General features: G+C 33.4%; 1 protein-coding gene across 20 annotated transcripts; it reads right to left on the bottom strand.

Moving 5' to 3' along the window:
- Nucleotides 1–298: 298 nt before the first annotated feature.
- Nucleotides 299–20,840, bottom strand: LOC105232675 (epsin-1). 20 transcript variants are annotated; one of them, XM_049457638.1, is made up of 13 exons: nt 20,600–20,840; nt 20,205–20,463; nt 19,572–20,122; nt 10,752–10,926; nt 8,422–8,510; nt 7,674–8,329; nt 7,449–7,614; nt 6,890–7,378; nt 6,717–6,819; nt 6,409–6,656; nt 6,183–6,281; nt 4,688–5,641; nt 299–3,012 (listed from the first exon to the last, which is right to left on the bottom strand). In XM_049457638.1, coding segments are annotated over exons 4-13 (2,871 nt in total). In that variant the 5' UTR covers nt 10,753–10,926; nt 19,572–20,122; nt 20,205–20,463; nt 20,600–20,840; the 3' UTR covers nt 299–2,946. The 20 variants fall into 20 exon arrangements, with proteins under 20 accessions (XP_049313595.1, XP_049313597.1, XP_049313604.1 ...); XM_049457640.1 differs by lacking the exon at nt 19,572–20,122; XM_049457647.1 differs by lacking the exon at nt 10,752–10,926 and adding an exon at nt 3,506–3,544 and having other exon boundaries at nt 20,073–20,463.
- Between the last annotated feature and the right edge of the window lie 840 nt (nt 20,841–21,680).

Below are 21,680 nucleotides of genomic sequence, written 5' to 3' on the forward strand. Positions count from 1 at the left end.
TGTGTGCTGCCTCGGTCGCGGTCAAATAAATAGCAAATTTTACTGCCGCCGGGCATATTATACCTACTATGAGCGGCATGTGCCACCCTAATACATATACATGAAATTCGTTGCCTAAATCCAATCGCAGCAAATTTTCGTGATTACTGTTACATATGTATATGAACTGCGTTTTTCTGTGCATTTCTGCTTCTTCTTCACTTCAAGCCAAGCTTTCAATGGAAAATTTGCTTTTTATCCTTTCATATCGCACATTTGTTGTTGTTTTTATGTTAATTTGTCAATAAAAATGCATGAATTAGGTTTTTATAAAATTTTTTTGGTTTTGTATATATTTGTAAGTTCTAAATAAATAAGAAATTATATTAGTTTAGTTGATTTTCTTATCGTTTTTGTTGTTTTATATTGCTGCTAAGCTTGAGTGTTGTATAGTTTACCATTTCCGCCGGCCTATTTCAAATGTCAATTTAATGTCGTGTGTTTGGAGCAAATATTCTTGCGACAGCAGTGTTATTTTTATGCTTTAATAAAGGTGAGCATTATAGTGGAAGTAAGCGAAATCGGTATGGTTGAGCAACTCAATATATTCTATATAACTGCACTGCTTCCACGCTGTTTCTATTTTTTATTCTGACCAATACTTTGATCAACATTTGCCTTTAGAATTACAGTTGAATTTGTGGAATTAATTATTAAATAAACGAAACATATGGTAACCCCGGAATGTATATTTCAAATAAAAAAAACTTGTTTTCTGTACAGTAAAGCGCTTACTTATACGTTATTGTCTGTTGGAGCTGAAATTTCTTCGAAATTTTTATCACTCTTTGTTTGGATCAGTTAAATTCCAATAGCAGACCTGAAACTATTAGTTACTTGAAGTCGAGAAATTGAAAACCTTCTTTGGAAATTGTTAGGAGCATTCAATGAGACTTTAGACAAAAACAACAAATATAATCCAGTACGTATGATACCGAGGAAGAAGACCAAAAACATCCAGAAAAAAGCAGAAGAAGCTTGCACTACTACTAATGATTGAACACTTTTCAAAATGTTCCGCAATGTGTGGAAGCTTCTTTAGATAAGAGCGCCATAAACTTGCATGAGCCATTATTAGCTCATGTATACTCGTAGCATATTTAAGGGGGTATTACCACGTACTAAATGTGCCATTTTCAGTTGATTATACACTCTATTGATTTATACCAGTTGTTTTTTCGATTTGCGATTTTCAAACTTTGGCAAATAGTTATAGCAGAAGTTAATTGAAAAACTAAGGCACGTTCCAACGATAATCGTTTGCAACCGGAATGGACTCTGATTTTTATCAGGCCAAAGCTTGTCTGTTCGATAGCATCTCGAATAACCTCATGGTTATTTGGAGAGTATTTTTTGTCGCTACAACAACTAAATCGTTGTAGTTAGGTGTATATTGCTAACTGGTCCGTGTCGGTCATATAGACGCTAACAATATGTGCAAAATTTGTTGGAAAACTAATTTTTGTTACTAAAACAACAAAATCCTTTGTGATATTCGCTTGAATACTTCGACTTCGGTTGCATAATAGCGCCATGGAAATCATATGTATATTACAACAAACTTTAACCAAAAATAGTACGCTCCGCTACAACAACAACACTACAATGCTCAGCCAATAAATAAAAAATATTTGCAAGTGTAAATATTTACAATTCTAAAAATCAATATGCAAGAGCAGTAAAAATAATTGTAAAACCCAATAAATTTGCTCAAATATTGTTGTTTTTTTAAACAAATTTTACACAACACGCATATTTGTTTTTGTAAATTTTATGAAATGAAACAAAATCATAGCGCTTGTATGAGATGTAGTTAAACATGAAATAAAACAGTTAGTAGCGCAAATGGTATTATGTCACATAATCGTTGATACCTGCTACCAGCTAAATAAAAGTCACTAAATAGTAATAATAAGCTTGTAAGTAAGTAATAAACATTTTGTAGGCTATTTCTTGCACATTTTAATAATTTTGATTCGCTTTCTTAATTTAGCCTGGCTGCTAACGCATTCTTTTGGTTTAGTATTTTGTAAATATAATATATAGGTATATATGTATGTAAGTGGTACACATCGTTAGCTGTCATTATTGATTGAACGCATACAACAGTATTACAACAAACATAATTTCTCTGGCGCTTAGCAAATTGCAACATAGCATTGTTCATAGTGTTCCTTTTCATACATGTGTTTGTGTTGTGTTTATATAAAAATATTTTTGTATACATAACGCTTTTGTTAAAAATTGCAGGAGAAAATTGTCGAAAATTTACAACGAATAAAATATTTAAACAAAACAATTAAAATTTCTATTGGATTTGAAATAAAATATTGTAGAATCTGTGTTTACACAATCGTTTCGCATACCGTAACAGCTTAATTTCTTACGTTTATATAATTCTAGGTGTCTGTGTGTGAGTGTGTGTGGTTTTAGTTAATTTCTTTGTTTTTAATTGATCTGCTGCTTATGCAACGTATTGAAGAGCGCAATGCGCCCATGTGTATGTGGTTGCAAATGCGCATATCTTTTTTACATTTAACATGCATTGCCTTTGAAGTGCTTGGAAATTTTAATTTTTGGGCGCTACAACCATACGCACACACGCGCGCATGCGCACACAACAGTTTGTTGCGCGCTCTCTGCTCGTTTGACTTTCTCTCTCACTTTGTTAACACGCTCAATTACAACTGTCCTGTCCGCTTTTCAAACATTTATTACAATTATAATACTTATATTAAATTTATACTTCTTACTATCATTATTGTTTTTTTTTTTTTGTTTGTTTTAGTTTTTCTCTCTTTTATGCGTAAATATGTCTATATAAAAAAAAGAACTCTTTATTCCTCTAACTCGCACACGCTGTTTTATAACCCGCCCTATATAAATTTCCGCATTTAAAAAACTACTTTACGATAAGAATGGATTCGACGACGATGCTGCTTCCGGGTTCATCCAAGGCATATTATTGTTGTTCTGGAATGGAGATGGGAAATCATTTAATTTTCGAAAACCATGAAATGTTAATGCATATGTGTGAATATAAGAAACAGAAAAAATTATAAAAAGTGTAATTTTTTCTAAATTTTACATTTAAGTGTTGTAAATGTTTTTTTTTTTTTTGTATATAATAAGGCTAACAGTATATAATATACACAGTAAGTAAGTTTTTGGGTTAGTAGGGCGCCGCAATTGTCATGCATATTACTTCTTAGCTCAAATTTTGTCGAATGTTAGTTTGCCCGCTACAATTATTTAAGTTATTTACAAGTGATTCTATGCAGCTACGACAACTTTCTACTGGTTAGACAATAAAATAACGCAGCAACTCATAAAAAACTTCGAAATATTTCATAAACATACAATAATAAACAGTTATAAAACATTTCGAGTTATTTTTTTTTTTTATGAATTTGCGCGTGCGTATGGCATGCGATTAAGGTTTGTTTAAAGCGTTTATTAAGTTTACCCATTGTTTTTATTTAAGCGTCCAAGCCTCCATTGTTGGCTATAAGATACAAAATTTTGAGAGATTATGTGGAAGTAATACTTGTGAGTACATATATACTATGTATGTATGTGGAGCAAAAATGTTTCAAAGAGACAAACGTTGGTTAAAGGAGCGCAGAAGGTGGGAGTAAGAAGGGGTAGCAAGAAAGACAGTAGCTATTTTGTAAAATTTAGTTATCAAGGAGTTTGTAAAATAAAAACAAAAAATAGGAAAAGTTACTCAATTTATTTTAATCAGCAAGATTTTGTACCTAAAAATTGCAAAAAATTCATAATTTTTAAAGTACCTCTGAAAATTTAATTATTTGAAACTTGTTTGGATTGAAAAATATTGAAATACTAAATATTTAATATTTTGAAGTGTGTTTACATAAAAAAAAAATAAATTAATAAAACAAAACTATATAAAAAATGCATTAATTGAAAAAAAAAGTTAAAAAATGCATTAATTGAAAAAAAAAATAAATATATACATATATGTAGAGGGTATTCCATACCAAATCGACCACTTTCGAACCCGACCCCTTTAGATTTTGCTGAAACTTATACATCCTTTTCTACCCTTTGAAAAACATTTTTGAGAAATTTTTCAAAATTTTTTATCCAACTTCAAGAAAGTTATGAATTTTTCAAAAAATGGCTTTTTTATTTTCAAATAGCCATAACTTTTGTAGAAATTGACTTTTGGGGACCATTTTTTTTTTAAATTTTTGTTTTTGAATGAATTTTTGGTAAAAATACACAAAAAAAATTTAACACGATCAATTATATAAAATAATCGGTTTTTTCATCATTTTTTGGAAGTTCGCCATTTAAAAACAATACAACAAACAAGAAGAAAACTAGCCAAACTAACAAAACAAGTAACGAGCATCGAATAAAATCGGAGCAATACAACAAATAAATGTACGCAACTAATGTCAAATTAACAAACTCAAATTTCAAATGTAAAAATAAACGCTCGTCACAGCAACAAATTCAACGCAATAGCATAGCAACGGCAGAATGTAGCAATGAACTCAACAAATATGTACTATTGTACGCTTTATAGCCAACGTTAACAAGTACAGCAACTTTGCATTAATACAGTACTATTTTCAACTTTTTCAGAGCAATCAGAGCGTGTTTAATGGACACTCACTTCCAGCTTACAGTTGCTCAACGATGATAAGGTTGACGTCGAAAATATTGCATTATTGTTATCGATATTATTTCCAAAGTTGTTGTTGTTGTGGTTGTGGTTCATTGAAGAATTCGCATCGAAGAAGCCATAATTGAACAGCGAGCCACCGCCAGCACCGCCGGCGCCGCCATTGTTATCAAAGCTGTTGCCAAAACCGGCGGCATAACCAAATGTTGTTTGCATTGTTGTAGCTGACGTGGGCAGCATCGATACCGGCGCTATTTTAATGCCCGGCGTGTCGGCCAGAGCAGCTGTCAAGGCATTGCTGTAGCTTGACGTCAACGACGCTGCTGGATATTTGTCATTTGCACTGTCGGCCGGTGGCTGGCCAAATGCGTAATTCGATAAAGGATTATTGTTGTTGTTGATGTTATTAGTATTAAAATTAGTATTGGCACTCGGAAAATCGGGCTTAATTGCGTTGGTGAAGTCAGCAAAAGGCTGAAATTGAGTGGTGGTGGGTGCGAGTGTCGACTGAAAGCGCAGCGTATTGTTGTTGACGTTGCCTTGGAAGCTGCGTAGCGTAGTGGTTGAGGCTTTCTCATGCAGTTCGGTGTCGCTGTCGCTGGCAATTTGCATATTACGTATATTATCTACACTTTGACTATGAATTTGTACTTGTGTTTGGAATTGGTGTGGTCCATCATGTTGACTTTTAGTATTGCAATTATTGTTGTTGTTATTGGGATAAATAAAAAAGTCGCTTGAGCTGGCAAACGAAGAGTTGAAGACATCATAATCACTTTTGGAGTATTGCATAGCTTGTTTATTGTTATTGTTATAGTTGTTGTTGGTTTGTTTGTTATTACTATTATTACTGTTGTTCAGTATGTCATTGTGATTATGCTCATTGCTGCTATTAAAACTTGTAAAGTCGTCGCTATCGTAATCAGTAAAGAAGTTTCTGGAGGACTTAGTTGTCAAAGGAAGTGAAGAATAATATTGCGTTGTTGTTTTGGTTGTTTTTTTTTCATGCGTAAGCAAACATTTTTTTTTGTTGAATTGAGAAGAGAAATTAAATGTTTAAGAAGAAAAAGAATTGATAATTGTAGAATTGAATTGAATTAATAAAGTCAAATAAAAGTACACGTTAAATTATAGCAGATTATAGTAAGTAAAAAAAATTAAGTATTTAGAGCACATTCACTATAAAACGTAATTAAGCGAAATAATCACAATAAGCAATAGATTTTGATGGGGGATAGTATTTAGGTAGGAATTTTGAAATCTTAGACGATTCCCCTATACATTTCGCAATCCTTTAATGGCACCGCATAATGCATTTCAGACCCTAGCAGACCATGCACCAAAGATATTGGCTTAAATTACTCATAATAATAATTTCAAAGTTTTATTCTTTACTTGAAAGGATCTTTTGCTAGAAATTTCAAATTAATTTTCGCATTTTTTATGCAATTATGGCATTGGCCAATGACTGTATGGCTGAACGTACCTGAGACGCATTAGTGGAGTTAGCTACCGGCGCCCAAGGATCCTGATTCATAGTCATAGCAAAAGGCTGTTGCTGTTTTAGCTGGTTAATGGACGGTACCTGTAAATACAGTAATAAATTTATAGGTTATTTTTGTTATAACTTTCAGTAGCTGCTGAGTGTTCAAAACCTAACTTTTCCAAACCAAGCAAATATAATATAAGCAAATATTACACAAACGACTCACCGCAGGCTGTTGTTGTTGGAATAGATTTGTTTTTGGTGGTATAACAGTATCGCTAAATGGATTGTAGGCAGCATTGCCAGCTTGTGACTGTGTTTGCACGGGCTTTATTAGATTATCCAAGTTAACTAATGACGAGTTTTCACCTAAGAACGATTGCGGTGTTTTCAGTTGTTTGTTCGTATTCGTTGATGATGCATTGAGCGATGAATTCGTTGCAGACAGAGGATCCATTTCATCGAGTAGTGATGCTGTATTGAAGATACAAATCAGTTTTAGTAAATTAACATGAAAATTCTAAACAAAATTACCGTTATTGTTGTTCGAAGCACTTATCAAGTTGTTAGTTAGTAAATCGCCAGCCTTATTACGATTGGTTATTATATCGAACTCATCCAAATCGGGCGAAGGCTTCTGGAAAATATTGTCATTATTGTACATACATATATCATTAAATGTGAAGCACGATTTTATGGCGCCATACCTTAACCGCATTCGTTTGATTACTCTTCCAAGGGTCATCACTGGTCGCGCCGGCTTTGGGCGCCCACGGGTCGACATTAGGCGCAGCCCCTAGTGGTGCCATAGTAACTGGTTTCACACTTTCCGTCAGCCAAGGATCTGTTGGTTCCACCCTCTCCGCTGCAGCTGCACCACCAATAGCGCCCGTTTTCGAAAGCCAAGGGTCTAGGCCACCAATAGCACCGCCACCAATGGAGTTGCCATTCAAAATCGCTGCGCCACCAGCCGCACCAGCAATTCCAGCGCCATTGCTGTGCAGCCAACCCTCAGTCGACGAGCCAGAAGCGACGGACGGCGATTGTGTGCGTGTTAGACCCCAGGCATCATCACCATTACTGCCTATACCGCCGACGGCGCCCAACGGCGCTGGAGCGATGGCGGTACGCATAGCTGCGGCCGGTTGCCAAGGATCGATTTGTGGCGATGATGTGCCCGACCAAGGATCAGATAGCTGGAAGAATTTATATAAGAACAACAATAAGATATGTAAACTAATCTAAATTGTTGTTGGATATACATACCTGACTGGCAGCTCGTGCCGGTGTGGCCCATGGATCGCCACTGCCGCCTGTGGCGCCCAATGGTGGACTCGAAATACTCGTCGCACCCAAAGAAATGTCCAGCAAATCTAACAGATGTGATTGTGGTTCTTCCTTTTTAGGCGCCGCAGCTGGAACCGTTTGATCTCTGAAATAGTAGATAGATGTAAATATTTTGGAACCAGAGTAGTTAAATATTGTACACACTTGAAATCTTGTTCGCTCTGGCTCAGCGCAAGCTGTAGTCGCACATCATCGCTGCGTCGCTTAGCCTCTTCCTGTTCGGCTTCTTCGCGCGACATCGCCATGGCCAACTGCAATTGAAGCTCCTCTTCGCCCGCTGTTTGTGGACGCACCAGCTCAAGTTCGGACACCGGCTTCGGTTCCTCCTGCCAGCCGGGCGGCATATCACGATGTGTCGGTCCATCAATGTAACCATCACTACCAAAACCACTGGGATGTTGAGCGAAACGTTCTTTCGCCTTCAAAGCTTTCACGCGCTCATTCTTCAAACGCTCATCGTCTTTCAATAAATTCACCAGCTGCTTAGCCTTTTCGCGCACATGCGTGCCCTGATCTTTACCCTCTTCAAAATACACGAACTCACGCAGTGTTTGTATGGCGAAAATATTCTCTTTGCACTGTTGCGCCACCTTCTCTGTGCCGGTTTTGATTAAATACTCCAACAGTATGAGCGCTTTGTAGACATGACGCCAGTTCTTGCCATGATCATTCAGACGCTTCCAAATCATTTGCATTATCTCCGAGAAGGCAACCACATTGTAGGTGAGATCGGCGATTTCGGCCATTATCGTGGCCGATGGCCCCCACGGATCGTTGGAGGTGGCCTCACGTACTTTCACCTGTGAAAAAGAGTGAAAGAGCGCACAAGAAAATATACATTAGAAGAGATTTATGATTATGTGGAAGAGACTGGGGTTTGGAGCCAACTTACCTGCGCATCTGAGTAGTTGTGCGCAAGATTTTTGATGTTCCGACGTAGACCAGCGACATTCACTTGCATGTCTTCCTTTTGTTTTCGCACTTTGGATGAGATAAATAATCGATTATTTTGTGTCAACAAAACAGAAAATTATTTTCTGATATTATTAGACATGAATTAAACAAATTCCTTTGAACTCTTAGCTTGTAGAACATGCAAATGGATAGGGTTTCCTCTACGAAGAATATAACTTTTTTTAGATTCATAACGGTTATCAAGAACAAGCAGGGATGCAAAGTTGCTGGTAACTAACTTTAAGTTCACAGTGAAAGTTAAAATAGAAAAAAAATAGTATGCGCCTATATCTATGCAACATGCTAATAAGCGCTTATGGTAAAAAACAATGCATAAGAGCCTAAATGTATGCAATTACGCATAATTTTGCGCCAAAATTTTATTGACGGCAAATTTTTGGCTAAACATTGCATCCATGCTGTTCTTGTTGTTATGTGTATTATTATGGTATGCATTTGTTAATAAACACTTGAAAATTGGATGGCAGGCGTTGCATTGGCGATTTGATTTGTCAACCAGGGTTATCGAGTTTGAACAGAAGAGCACTTTGTGGTTAGAGGATGAAATGAAAATAAAAATTATTGAAAACTAATGCTTGCATTTTAGGTTAAAAGTATGTATGTATATGGCCGCAGTTGTGTGTGGAGAACAATAAATTTTAGTAGCAAAAATCATATTTTTTATAAAATTATTATTATTATTAATTATTTTTTGTGCAAAATTCAAAAACCAAAACAGAACTGTCTCACACGTGCCACACACTTAATTGATCCCAAATAAATTAGTATAACCAAAAACTGAAACGATAACGAAAACAATTAAAAGAAAACCACAAAATTTAAAGTGCCAAAGGCACGCTTTTTGTGGTGACAGCAATTTAAATAAGAATGCGGAATTTTTTTTATGCGAGTGCACCGAATTATTGAAAATAATGGACAAGGCGATAAAGGCGATTATGAAAGTTGGCTGGACAATTACTTGTTTTTGGTGTTATTAAGGTGGCTATATATGGACATATGTATATGTATATATGAATAGTTGTTTTTAATATAGAAATGCACCAGGACATAGACACACTTGAGTGAAAAACTGCAAACATATTTTATTTGAAATAAGCTTGTTTATGCATCAGAATGTTCATTTAAAATACAAGTGGAATAAACAATATGTAATATAAATGCAAAAGTACTTAAGGATAGAGTATAATTATTGTAGTTTCGGAAAACATTCGGAGTGGTTTCGGGGAAAATTCGGAGTAAATTAGGAGTGAGGAATCGGAATTTATAATTTCGAAATACTTTCGGAGTAGTTTCGGAATGAGTTCGGAGTAGTTTACATAAGGAGTGACACATACATTTTTAGTATACTTATTTATTAATTTCTCTATGGCATTTTATTAACTCTTTTATTCAATTGGTGGAGTATGTACTACGTATTACCCTATTGTCTATACTATCTAAAATTATCAAAGGAGTTCTAGGGTAATTTTGAAAGGTCGAATAAAGAATTTTAAACGAACCAGTCATGATTTCGTGATTAACTACATACATACATATGTATGTATATCAAAGTCTTAGAATTTTTTTGGAGCATGAGAGAGAAACGAAAGACATCACTTTATTTTGAACACGTATCGCAAAAGTCTTTAAAAGTGCCATTGTGAAGAGAACTCCAGGTTAAAAAGTCATATAAACTGCTGTAGATAATGGAGAACAATAGGAAATGCATAACTTAATCAAATTGAACAAAAATTGGGTTTTTAAACGATTTGAGGGGTCAAAGACTAAAATCCAATCTATGATCTCTCCTCATTTTATTCGATGATCGATATTTGTTTTCGAAATTTCATAAATATGCACAAAATGAAATTTCAATGAACACACAACAAAAAACGGGGATGGAGTGCAGAAATATTTGAATTTCGGCTAAGCTGTGGATATTTATGAGAGTGGTAATGCTTATGTAACACTATGTATGTACGCACAATTCAAATACATATGCAAATACATATAATATGTGTGAAGTGAATTGATGCACAAGAAAAGTATGTATGTATGTAAAAAGAATAGGTAGATATTTAGTAAATTGCTTTTTCATTGCATTGATGCGTTTATTTAATAAAAGTAGAAGAATATTTCATAATTGCTAATGATACAAACAAACAAGCAAACATATATATATGTATATGTAGATATGCAATTCGAATATTTGCTAATAATTGTAAAATTGTATTGTATGTAGTAGGTAGTAGTTGTTGTAGGACTTACTTTTGATTGTTTTCGCTACGCTTAGTTTTTTTGCTTTCTTTATGTACTTTTTCTTAAACTTTTATGGCTTTGCGTTTTTGCGTAAAATGCTAGTTTTTATTATTATTTTTTTAGTTTTACTTTTTTGCTTTTGTCGAGTTGTAGATTTTGTTTTTAGATAGTGCTCCAAAGCAAGCTATGAGATACAAGATACAAGATAATAACACAATCAAATAAAAATAATGAACATTTTTCTGTGTAATTATTATATAAGAAATTAAAGGACATTACACTAGGACGAACGTACAAAGCGAACACATAAAAACACGCAGATATTGAAAGCAAAATTACAGAGCGCTAAAAAAAGAGCGTCGAGCATATTTTTTTTTTAATTTTAAATTAAAAATAATACTCAGCGTGAAAGTTGCAGTTTTAATAAAAGTTTATCTTTGGATATAAAAAAATATTTTTTTGTGTTGAATTATGATCTACTATAAAAACCAGTTTAAAATATTTAAAAATTTGATTTTTTTAATACGTATAGTATACTGGAAAAGCCGTACTGGATACTGTATATATTCTGGATAATAAGTCTACTGATGATTACAGTGCAATTATTGCCACCAAAACACTTAATATCATGGATATTTTAGTCAGCGCAGTCAATTATACAAATTCTAACATTGGTTACTCTAACTTATTGATCACTTTTACTTATTTTATTCAATTTATTACATAATGTAATATTTTATAAATTTACAAAATTATTGCCTACATTCAGGCATTCAATCTTAATACCCAACTCATCGTTCTACCAAGTCATACACCTCACAGAGTGAAAAGAAATTTACAGATTTTTATCATTAACTACTTTTGCCTTTACTATACATATAAATTATGTGACTAACCGAGTAATTATAGCCATGTCCGTCTGTCTGTATATACGCCTAGTATCGCAGCTTTTGTGATATCGTTCTGGAATTTTGTACGTGACCTCTTTTTCCTCATAAGCTACTCATTTATCGGTTCCGCCGGTACCGGATCACTATAGCATACAGCTGCCATATAAACCGATCGATCATAATCAAATCCATACATGGAAAACTTTTTATTTAATCAAATATCTTCATGAAATTTGGTACAGACAATTGTCCAAGGCAATACTGCAACTATACAAATTATTCAGATCGGACCACCAAAGCATATAGCTACCCTACAAACTGACCGATCAAAATCAAGATAAAGACCTTTTTTATACGATTTTATGCTGCTATGCAGTCGATGTTAACGTTGTTTCTTGTTTTTAGTTCAGATTGAAAAGTTTTAACTTTGTTGTTATTAACTTTGACATACATACATACATTAAATTATCAATATTATTACATATTATTTTATTTTCTTTCTACTATGCAAACATTTGTCATGCTTATTGTTTTGGTTTTTACAGTTTTCTAAAAATCCGTTGACGATTAAGAAACATTTGCAGACCACATTTTTAATCCATTCAACAAAATGTCGAACTTTGTTTTACAACTTGAATATTAGTGATCATTCAAACAACACACAGCTGTTTCTATTTACAGCAAAAATATATGAAATGGTCACTATGAACAAATAAAAAAAACACTTTTAAAACAGCTCCAACTACACTAAAAAACAAATAAACACATGTTTTAGTTAAGTACCTTTGTGTTGCAGAACCAAAAGCAAAACTTTTATATTTTCCTGTACTATAACACTTCAAACTTTAACAAAAAGCTGCCGAAAAAATTCAACAAACTATAAGCACGGAGTAAGGAGAACGCACAAAAAATTGTACAATACCTTCTCGTCAAGTTCACGCGAAAACTGAGGTCACGCAACACCTTTGCAAACAACATTGGCCCTACCGACGTGCGAAAGAGTATGAAAAATTATGCCTATGAGAGTAAAAAATAGCAAAATACATATACACCCAGCCAAAGCTAACGGCGATTATTATAAGAAATAGCAACAACAAAGAAGAGCTGTATTGAGTAGAGCGCATAGCTGCGGTCTGAGTTCTAAATACAATTATCTGCATATGCAAAGTATGAAAATAAGCGGGCGAACACATACATACATACACATATGCATACGCACACTTTTATGAATTTCCATAATCACCACCACAAAAGACATACAAACCACTAAACTAAGGTACAATAATATAATGGAAAACGCCGCAGACAACAAAACGACTTTCAACAAAAATACATACGAACATACGTCAGCGCACACTGACCATTCTCCAGAGTCCAAACACAACACACACACATAGCCAAAGGATTTGCCAAGCCAAAATAACCACACCAAATGCGAATCATACCTAACATACATACATACATATGTGTACATGTATGTATATATAAATGTCCGTTAATATATTGGCAAACAAACCAAAAACAAAGCGAAAAAGTGAATAATTCAATTTGCAAATTGCGAAAAAAGCACTACGTTGAGGCAAAAGTGTTTAGGTGAAACCCTAGCAATGCGAAAGAACTAAAATAAATAGGGGAAATCGCTACAGCTGACCGCGAAGCTGGCAGTAGATTTAACAATACTTTAATGGGCATATATTTTGCGATTTTGTAGGTTTGCAAGCGCTATATGCCTACTTATACGTATCAGAAAAGGTTTGCTGTAATTAATATAGGAGAATTAGCTAATAAGTGCTAGCTAATATATATTTTTCTGATATCTCTTTTACATATATACTAAAATCGGTTTTTTTCTCAGTTATTCCCATTATAACACACTTTAATCACTACTGAGTGGTTTGAGAGGGGAATTATCTAGTGATTACTAAACCACAAAAACAAACAATATAAAAATACTAATGATTAAATTCGTTACCTTACAATCATTAAAACTGATGTAAAATATTACTTGAAAGCTTGGCAGATTGAACGCCTCGAAATTTTTCAAACCAAATTAGTTGCTCATACGCCCTGTCGGGTAACTATCGCATTTGGGATAAAACTGAATGGAAATAATATAAAAATAACAAAATAAAAATAAACTAGCAGAAACACAGAATTCAACTACATGCCATATGATTGGAAGATATAAAGAAAGTAAGGTGGAATATAACAGTGATCCTTAAAAAAGAATAGAGAAAAAGAGAAACTTTAAATCCAGCTAACTAATGTCTGATTCCCTTTGCCAAAGGCAAACAAAGTACTACGTTAATTATTCAATTTAATCAGTTACGTTTATGTTAGACCTGTGGCCATGGTAAGCTATTTATCGATTTATTTACAATATAATGTACGACCATGTGTGGCCGCAACTATGAATCATATATGCAAAAATGTATACCTACAACTGTAACTACCTTGCGGTGTCAAATAGAACTAGTAAGAAAAATTCCTGACTGATTCGTCGAGTTTCTTCGAGGAAAATAATTGTTCACAATGTTAAATTCGATATTGAAAAGGAAGTAATCGATTATCAACTGATTTATGATTTCTTGCTTTGACTTTATTTCCAGTTTGTATTTCTAACGTTTTCGAATTCAAATGTTTGTAGTTTGTTTTGGTCTATAATCGAAATAAACTTTTTTGTCTATATTGACCTAGTATAAAATTGATGTAATTCTGACCACCGACACATCAAGGGATACCGCCATGTAAAAAATACCAATTGCTTGTTTAGAGCGATGATATTCGGCTAACTGTTGGATCTGACAAGTTTTAATATTAGTACGAGCAATTAATTTTACTACATGGTATATACTTTTTGATTTCTTCAAGTTCGCCCGAGTCTTTTCCCCCTTTTATTTTTATTCCTTCTGTTGCTCATTTCAACTGAAACTAAAAATAAATTAATTGGCATGTAAACAACAGCAAACACGTGGTGTTGATATTTACTTTGGTGGCAAGCGAGCAAAAGACGAGGCCTCGGCTACAATGAGCACACGAAGCGCCATGCAACTTCTCTACAGCGACTGATTTTTAGAGTTATGCTAAATCGATGAAATGCAGAAAATTGTAATATATTCATTTCAAAACGAGTATCCAACTATTCACACGAAATACAATGCAGCTGTGTAGCGGAAGTAAGTTCATGGAAAGGGTATATTAATTAAAAGTGTTTGTATGAGCAGATGGGCGGGCATAAAAGTTGTATTTTTAAGAAATAAATTTCTCTTTGATTTTGTACACAATTTCTAAAAATGACCCTTGACTTTAAATAGTAGCTGTTAAAGACAAATAATTAGCATGCCGTTGACTTCATTGTAGACTTTGTGGCAGTGAGTATACACTATCAAACGTTGCTTTTGGCTATGTTCGATTGTAGTGAATATTCAGTTTAAATTGACTGACTGACTGCTGGCTGATTTAAGTACTGATAATTGACTAATTGCTCCCGCTGCCCAATGATTTTTGAATAATCACTATGTTTTATTGAATACTGCGTTTTATTGCCAATATTTATTCGTCATTCATCTATGTTTACCCGCTACAACTATTGAAATCATCAATGACTTGTGACTATATACTGACATATTTACAACGGAGCACTATCCACTATTTCCTTCGAGCCATTTCTGCTTTAATGGCATTTTCGGTTTTATAAATATTTTTAACGTAATCTTATCAACTGCAACGAAGGCTGTCAAGTATTTGCCAGTTTTTTTTTGTTTGAGTATATGTGTGTGTGATTTTTTACCTTAACGTCTGATTTTTGTTTGTTTAACATGCTATGTATATGTTTATATAGTACACACCTACATATATATACTTACATATTTTATATATGTGCGTATGTATGTTCAAACTGTGCTGATTATAGACGAAAACACTTTCGTGCTAATATATTGCGCATATGTATGTATACACATAAAAAGCAATTTTCATATGAAATGGCGAGTTGTCAAAAATGTTCTTTATCACACAAAGGTGTAAATTACCGTAATTTTTGTGATAGCGCATTTCGCCCTGAATAAAGTCGGAAAAAGTACAAATCAGATTGAAATGGTGGCATAAATAAAGTCGGTGAAATACCATGAATAATTGAAAGCATTGCGACTGAGAGCATATTATTGGAATGCGAAAATTTTTCTTAAAACTGTCGACTGGACGTTGCGACGACAAATTTAATTTTGGTTACAGTTAAGCTGAAAAAAAAATTGCAGCCGCAAAATGTGGTTGGAGGAATACAAAAAATATAAATAACAACGATAAATAAAATTCATAAAAAATAAAGCAATAAATAAATATATATACGAGTATACAAAGCATAACAAACCCCGAACGCATATTAAAATAAATAAAATATTCATGATTTTGACAAACGTTATCACAGATATGGCCCGCATACATACATATGCACATAGTTTACATATGCATATTTCACCGCTGATTCAAAGCGCTAAGACTTATGAATGAACTTATGTATATTGTATGAGCGAATGCGGCAAACTGACCGACTCTTGCTTTGTACTAATTAAAAATCGTTAGCATCGCTTCATTTGCATAAATTGGCAAATATAACGGAAAGCATGAACACTGACAGTTGCTTCGGCATGAATATAAACTTCAAAAATAACATACATATGTACATGTAGATATTCATAATATATATTGGCGGTTAAAAGAGGTTAACGGGTACTGCTCTGAAAAAAGTTTTATAAAAACACAGACAGAAATTTTAAAATGTGATATCAAGAGATGACGCAGAATAAAATGCAAACTTTCATACGTATGTATGTGTATATTTGTATTTATACATACATATACATACATATGTATGAATTTGAGTGTTTTGAAAGTGTTTTTATGTGTTTAACTGCTCTTAATTGGTAGTGGTAGCGCGAAAGCAACGGCCATTATGAAAGTAGTAAATATTTAACGGGTGCATGAACTTGACTTTCAGACAATTTCACTTAGCTCTCCGCCACCACCCTCGAGGCTGTGAGAACACAGCGCACACATTTTATTTATGTAAATGGCTTTGAGCGCTAAAAGCTTCAATACGATAAGTTCAATGCATTTTTTGCCAAATTAAATCAGTGTACATACATACATATAAATTACACGCAAGCACAAAAACAAATGCGAACTAAATAAAATCGGGTATCTGCTTAACACACACAGTAGCAATTAAATGCAAAGAAATCCACAAAGAACTCTATTCAATGTACATTGATCTCGAAAGCTTGCACTTGCTTTCTCTCAACTGCGTGTTAGTACAATGGGCGTCAAGTGTCTGGAGTTTTGCTGATGCTGACGCAGTTACGCGACAGAGAGAAGCATAACTAAACAAAGTCATAAAAATACATATATAAATATATATTTGAAGTATGTTTTCGTTGTGGTGATTGCACTTCTCAAAATAAGTTCTTTGTCTCAATGAAGTGCTTGTTATCGGGCATTTCAGTGATAAAAATCAAATATTCTAAACTGTTCGGCGCAAAATTAGAAACGTTGTTATTTAAAATGCAATTGGCCTTGGCTAGAGAAAAGATTTGCCTGAACAGTCTGAAAATAGATTATGAAAGGGATTAGAATGAAATTTAAATTTAATATGAATTTATTTGACGATGATTCAGCAGAATTCTCCAAAGCCACATCAATGGCAAAAAATTATAAGTTCTTTCAATTGCAACATTATAAAAAACTTGGTTGCGAGTGTGCCATTTAAAAAATTTAACCACAAATATCACACGTTTCCATATGTCGGCAATTTCGAAATGACTTGTTAAATACCACACAAACTGATAAGCAAAAAAATACAAGAAAAGTACAAGGCTTGTAATTTAAAACAAGAAGAAACGTTTACTATGGTTGCACCGAAGCTATAATACCCTTCACAAGTACAAAAGTTTCCACACTAAATCATGACTTTGGTCGGTAAATTTTTGTTGCAGCTATGTATATGCTAAAGTGGTCCGAACTGAAGAATTTTTTTGGAGATTATACCTTTGCTTTGGCATGCGAAGTGAAGCTAACTCATCAAATAAAACAGTTTTGCCTACAAAGACTTAATTTCATCGTTGAGTTTGTATGGCAACTATATGATATAATCTCAGATATCGGCGGTTCCGACAATGAACAGCTTCCAAAAAAGTTTAGATCGACAAGTTCGCATATATGTATACAGAAAGTCAATGGGATGAACGTACACACTGATAAGGCTTAATCGACTGTGTCGGGTCAGGTGTCACAAACTTAATAACAGGGTACTATTCAGGGTATAACAATATTTTTTTCACGACACATACTTTAAGGTGAGTAAGTGCAAATACGAAATTAATGCTTGATAGCAAACAAATGACTTAGATCCAGTATTAATCTATACATGTAGGTTTGCACATATGTACATACCTACATATACTATATCCACATGTGCATATGCCTAAATAAGACATGTTTGCCATTGAAACAAACTAGCCATTCACTATTTCTAATTTAATAAATAATAAAAAGAGAAAATTAAATTATTTTAGATTGCGAAATGGTTTTGCTGTAGCAAAATATATAAGCACCGTACTCCATATTTGAGGTGCTCCAATTAATAGGCAAAGTCGTATTGAACTAAATCTTCTCAAAAGTAAACAACAATGAAAATTGCTACTACAAATTGAATGCGCAACGAAATTTTATTACACATTCCGGCTTATTGTTAATTCACTTTTGTGTTACGTTTTGTACCAGTGCAACATAACAGCAACTGATGGTGTAATCAACATAACAAATGGAACTACAGTTGTAGGCTGTAAGAAAACTCACTGTTGATTATAAAGCACAATGTATTACTTTCAGCTAAGCGTATAGTTACGTGCACAATGTCTTCGTTACAAATAAAAGTACACAAAACTAGAAAATGTATATATGCATAAATTCTTAAAATTTTGATATATTGTTATTTTGGCTTCTTCAAAATAAATAATTGCGAGGCAATATAAATTAATGGATTGACAGATAAAACAAAATTTGAGCTCATTTACACGTTACAAATCAATTACAATTCAATTCTCATTTACTACAAAATCGCTCTTTATCACAAAATAAACATATTTGCATCACACAAATATTTAAACAATTAAGAACACTTCAGAACTATTTTCTGACAACGTAAAACATACTCTTATGTACTCTTCACAAAAGCAAAATATTTAAATATGTTGTATTGCAGAAAATGTATGAAAGCGAAGAGCAAAATCAAAGCGGCAAAGCAGATAAGTAACCGCTTCCGGCTGACGGCAATATGAGCGTAAATGTAGTGCACGGAAAAGGTAGTGCGCCAAGCTTACGGCATAGCTGAGTGTCCAAAGCGTTTTATATTACATTTACAGTTGTTGAAGCAGTAGCATAGCCACTCAGGTAAGGTTAAACAACTTCGTGATAGGGAATTCTGCGTTCAAGTTAGTAGCTGGCGACGGCATCAATTGATTATTATATTTTTCTTTTTATTTCGTAAAGCCGAACTTTATTAAAAATTGCATCATATATTGTTAATTAACTCGATTACGATGAAAAAAAAATTGTAATGAAAAAAACTATTCGTCGAAGAACAAAGAAAATTAAATTGAATTCTGCTAAATGAGTTAGCAGGAGATAAACAATGCAAACAAAAATTGAAACAATAAATTACGATACAAAACTAAACAAACAATTCATAAAGTGAAACTGGCTGAAGTCCGAAATTAATGTGCACATCTCACATAGCAATTGATTGCATATCGAGGTGCGCATATAGAAGCAAATACAATTGCCGATATTTTTATTTGAAATATGCAATCAAATCTTGCTCGTAAGTGTGTTGATAAGTTTAAAACAAAAAAGTAAAAATAATAAAAAGAATTATTTGGCTCACCTGAGCCTTATAGGTAGAATACGTAGTTAAGTATTTGATTGCTTGCAGTCTGACTGCTGTTTTCCTTTTTGCGAACACTAAATTGTTGTTGCGGTTAATGTAGAAGTTTCTCCGTTTGGCCCAGTCGCGCTAAGTCTCAGCTGAACAATGTCACGAGACACCGTCTGTTTGGTGTGCTACTTGCTCGAATGATAACTTTGGTACTGCGCTTAATTATATTTTTATTTTTTTCTTACTAGGCCTATATTGGCGATGACACGTAAAACCACATAAGGAGGAGTATAGCGAACACAGCAGGAGCTTTTGTGTGTTGGAGTACAAGTAGGATAGGAAATACCACGACGATGAATTTCTGTACAATTTGTGTTTAATTTGCTATTGTAACTATTGCTGTCAATAGCGACCAATCTGCATATGTGTTCGGTTGCACTTTTGGGTTTGCCCCTTCTTCTATAGCTGCTCTTTACTACTTTCTTTCTTTTCCACTCGTAATATGTTCACCTTTACACAATTTTAGTTTTCCTTGCATTAACGTTTCAGTATTATTTGCACTATTCGATTTTTTACATTTACAATGAAATTTAGATTTTATTTAAGCTATGTTAGCTTTTCACGAAATATTACTAGTATTACCGTCCAAAATTTCTGTCGAACGAATACTGGATGAATGATTAGGTCGTCTGCCTTCTATGACCAGTAGGAATTTAAGAATGGGAGTGGAAGAATAACGCAAAACGTAGAGCGATGACAACTTATGACGTTTTTTGGTTTCTTCTATTTACGATACTTCGCTGCTTCTCTGATCATTTGGTACTGATTTGAAGCGATTGCTCCTGTTTCTTATTGCGCTATTTCGCTTTCGAAAATAGCTATATTTTTTTAATTTCACTTCCTAAAAACAGTATAAACTATAGTTAAGTCGTTAATAATTTCTAATAATAATAGATTCCCACAATTTTCATCACTCAAAATATGTATAAAACAAAACTAAGAGAAAAATTCAGAGAACTAACTATTTTGTCATTCACCTTTGCTGATGATTCGTATGTTGCAAAGGTTATTGTTTTTCTTGTGCTTACTTTTTCAGCTCCGAAACCAAACTTTTATCTATATATGTGTACGTTCAAGCTAATTTAAAATATTTTATCTTTGTGAATAGCTTAATATTTTTCAACCAAAGAATTTTTACAAATTTCTAATAAAAATATATAACAAAAAACAGGAGCAGATTTTGATCCCACAAACTTTCCAATTCTACGAATACAAAAACACTAAATAATCAGCAGTGTTGCATATAAAGATGCCAATAACTAGCAAAAGAGATATGCTCGGAAACTCAATTTATAGTCAATTATAGCAATTCTTTAATTGAAAACTATTAATTGTCGCAATATACAAATACAACATAAGTTGATAAAAAAGTCTTGTTATTTTTTTTTTACAATTTAAACCATTAGGTGCGCGTAATTAATGATTTTTTTTATTTATGTAGGTTCTGGCAGCACAATGCTAATTTTCTTAAATAGAGACATCTGTCGTGTGATAGCAAGGTCTGCTTTAACCACAATGTAAAAAAATTACAAAAATACACTAACTATTACAAATAACTAGTTAAGAGCAGTAACAAAAAAGCGTGTTAAATGGTAAATATAATATTAACATCAAGGAATTAATATACAATGTGTGTTTGTATATCCTTATGAACCAAGCTAATTTTCATTGTTGTTGACTTCTTTTATTAATTTGCTGATTTCAAAACTTTCAAACCAACTTTTAAAGATTATTTGATTGGCTACTCAGTCGCCCGTGATTGATAGCCGATAGCTATGCACCCTATAATTGCTAGTTGCTTAGCAGTTACTATACTCACCTAGTAGCTATGCTCAATGGATATGATAAATATCTACATATGTATGTTGTTATTGCTTTTCTACCTGTCCATTGTTCCTTTGTATAAACTTATAAATACATATATAAAACATAATATCTTATATAAAAGTATAATTTATATATGTATTTCTGATACAAAATATTATTTTAAAAAATATTTAAGAGCCCTAACTTAAAAGTTTAAACTGTATTAATTCTACCATTAACGCGATATTATTT

This window comes from Bactrocera dorsalis, chromosome 5 (assembly GCF_023373825.1).
Source record: "Bactrocera dorsalis isolate Fly_Bdor chromosome 5, ASM2337382v1, whole genome shotgun sequence".
Classification (NCBI taxonomy): domain Eukaryota; kingdom Metazoa; phylum Arthropoda; class Insecta; order Diptera; family Tephritidae; genus Bactrocera; species Bactrocera dorsalis.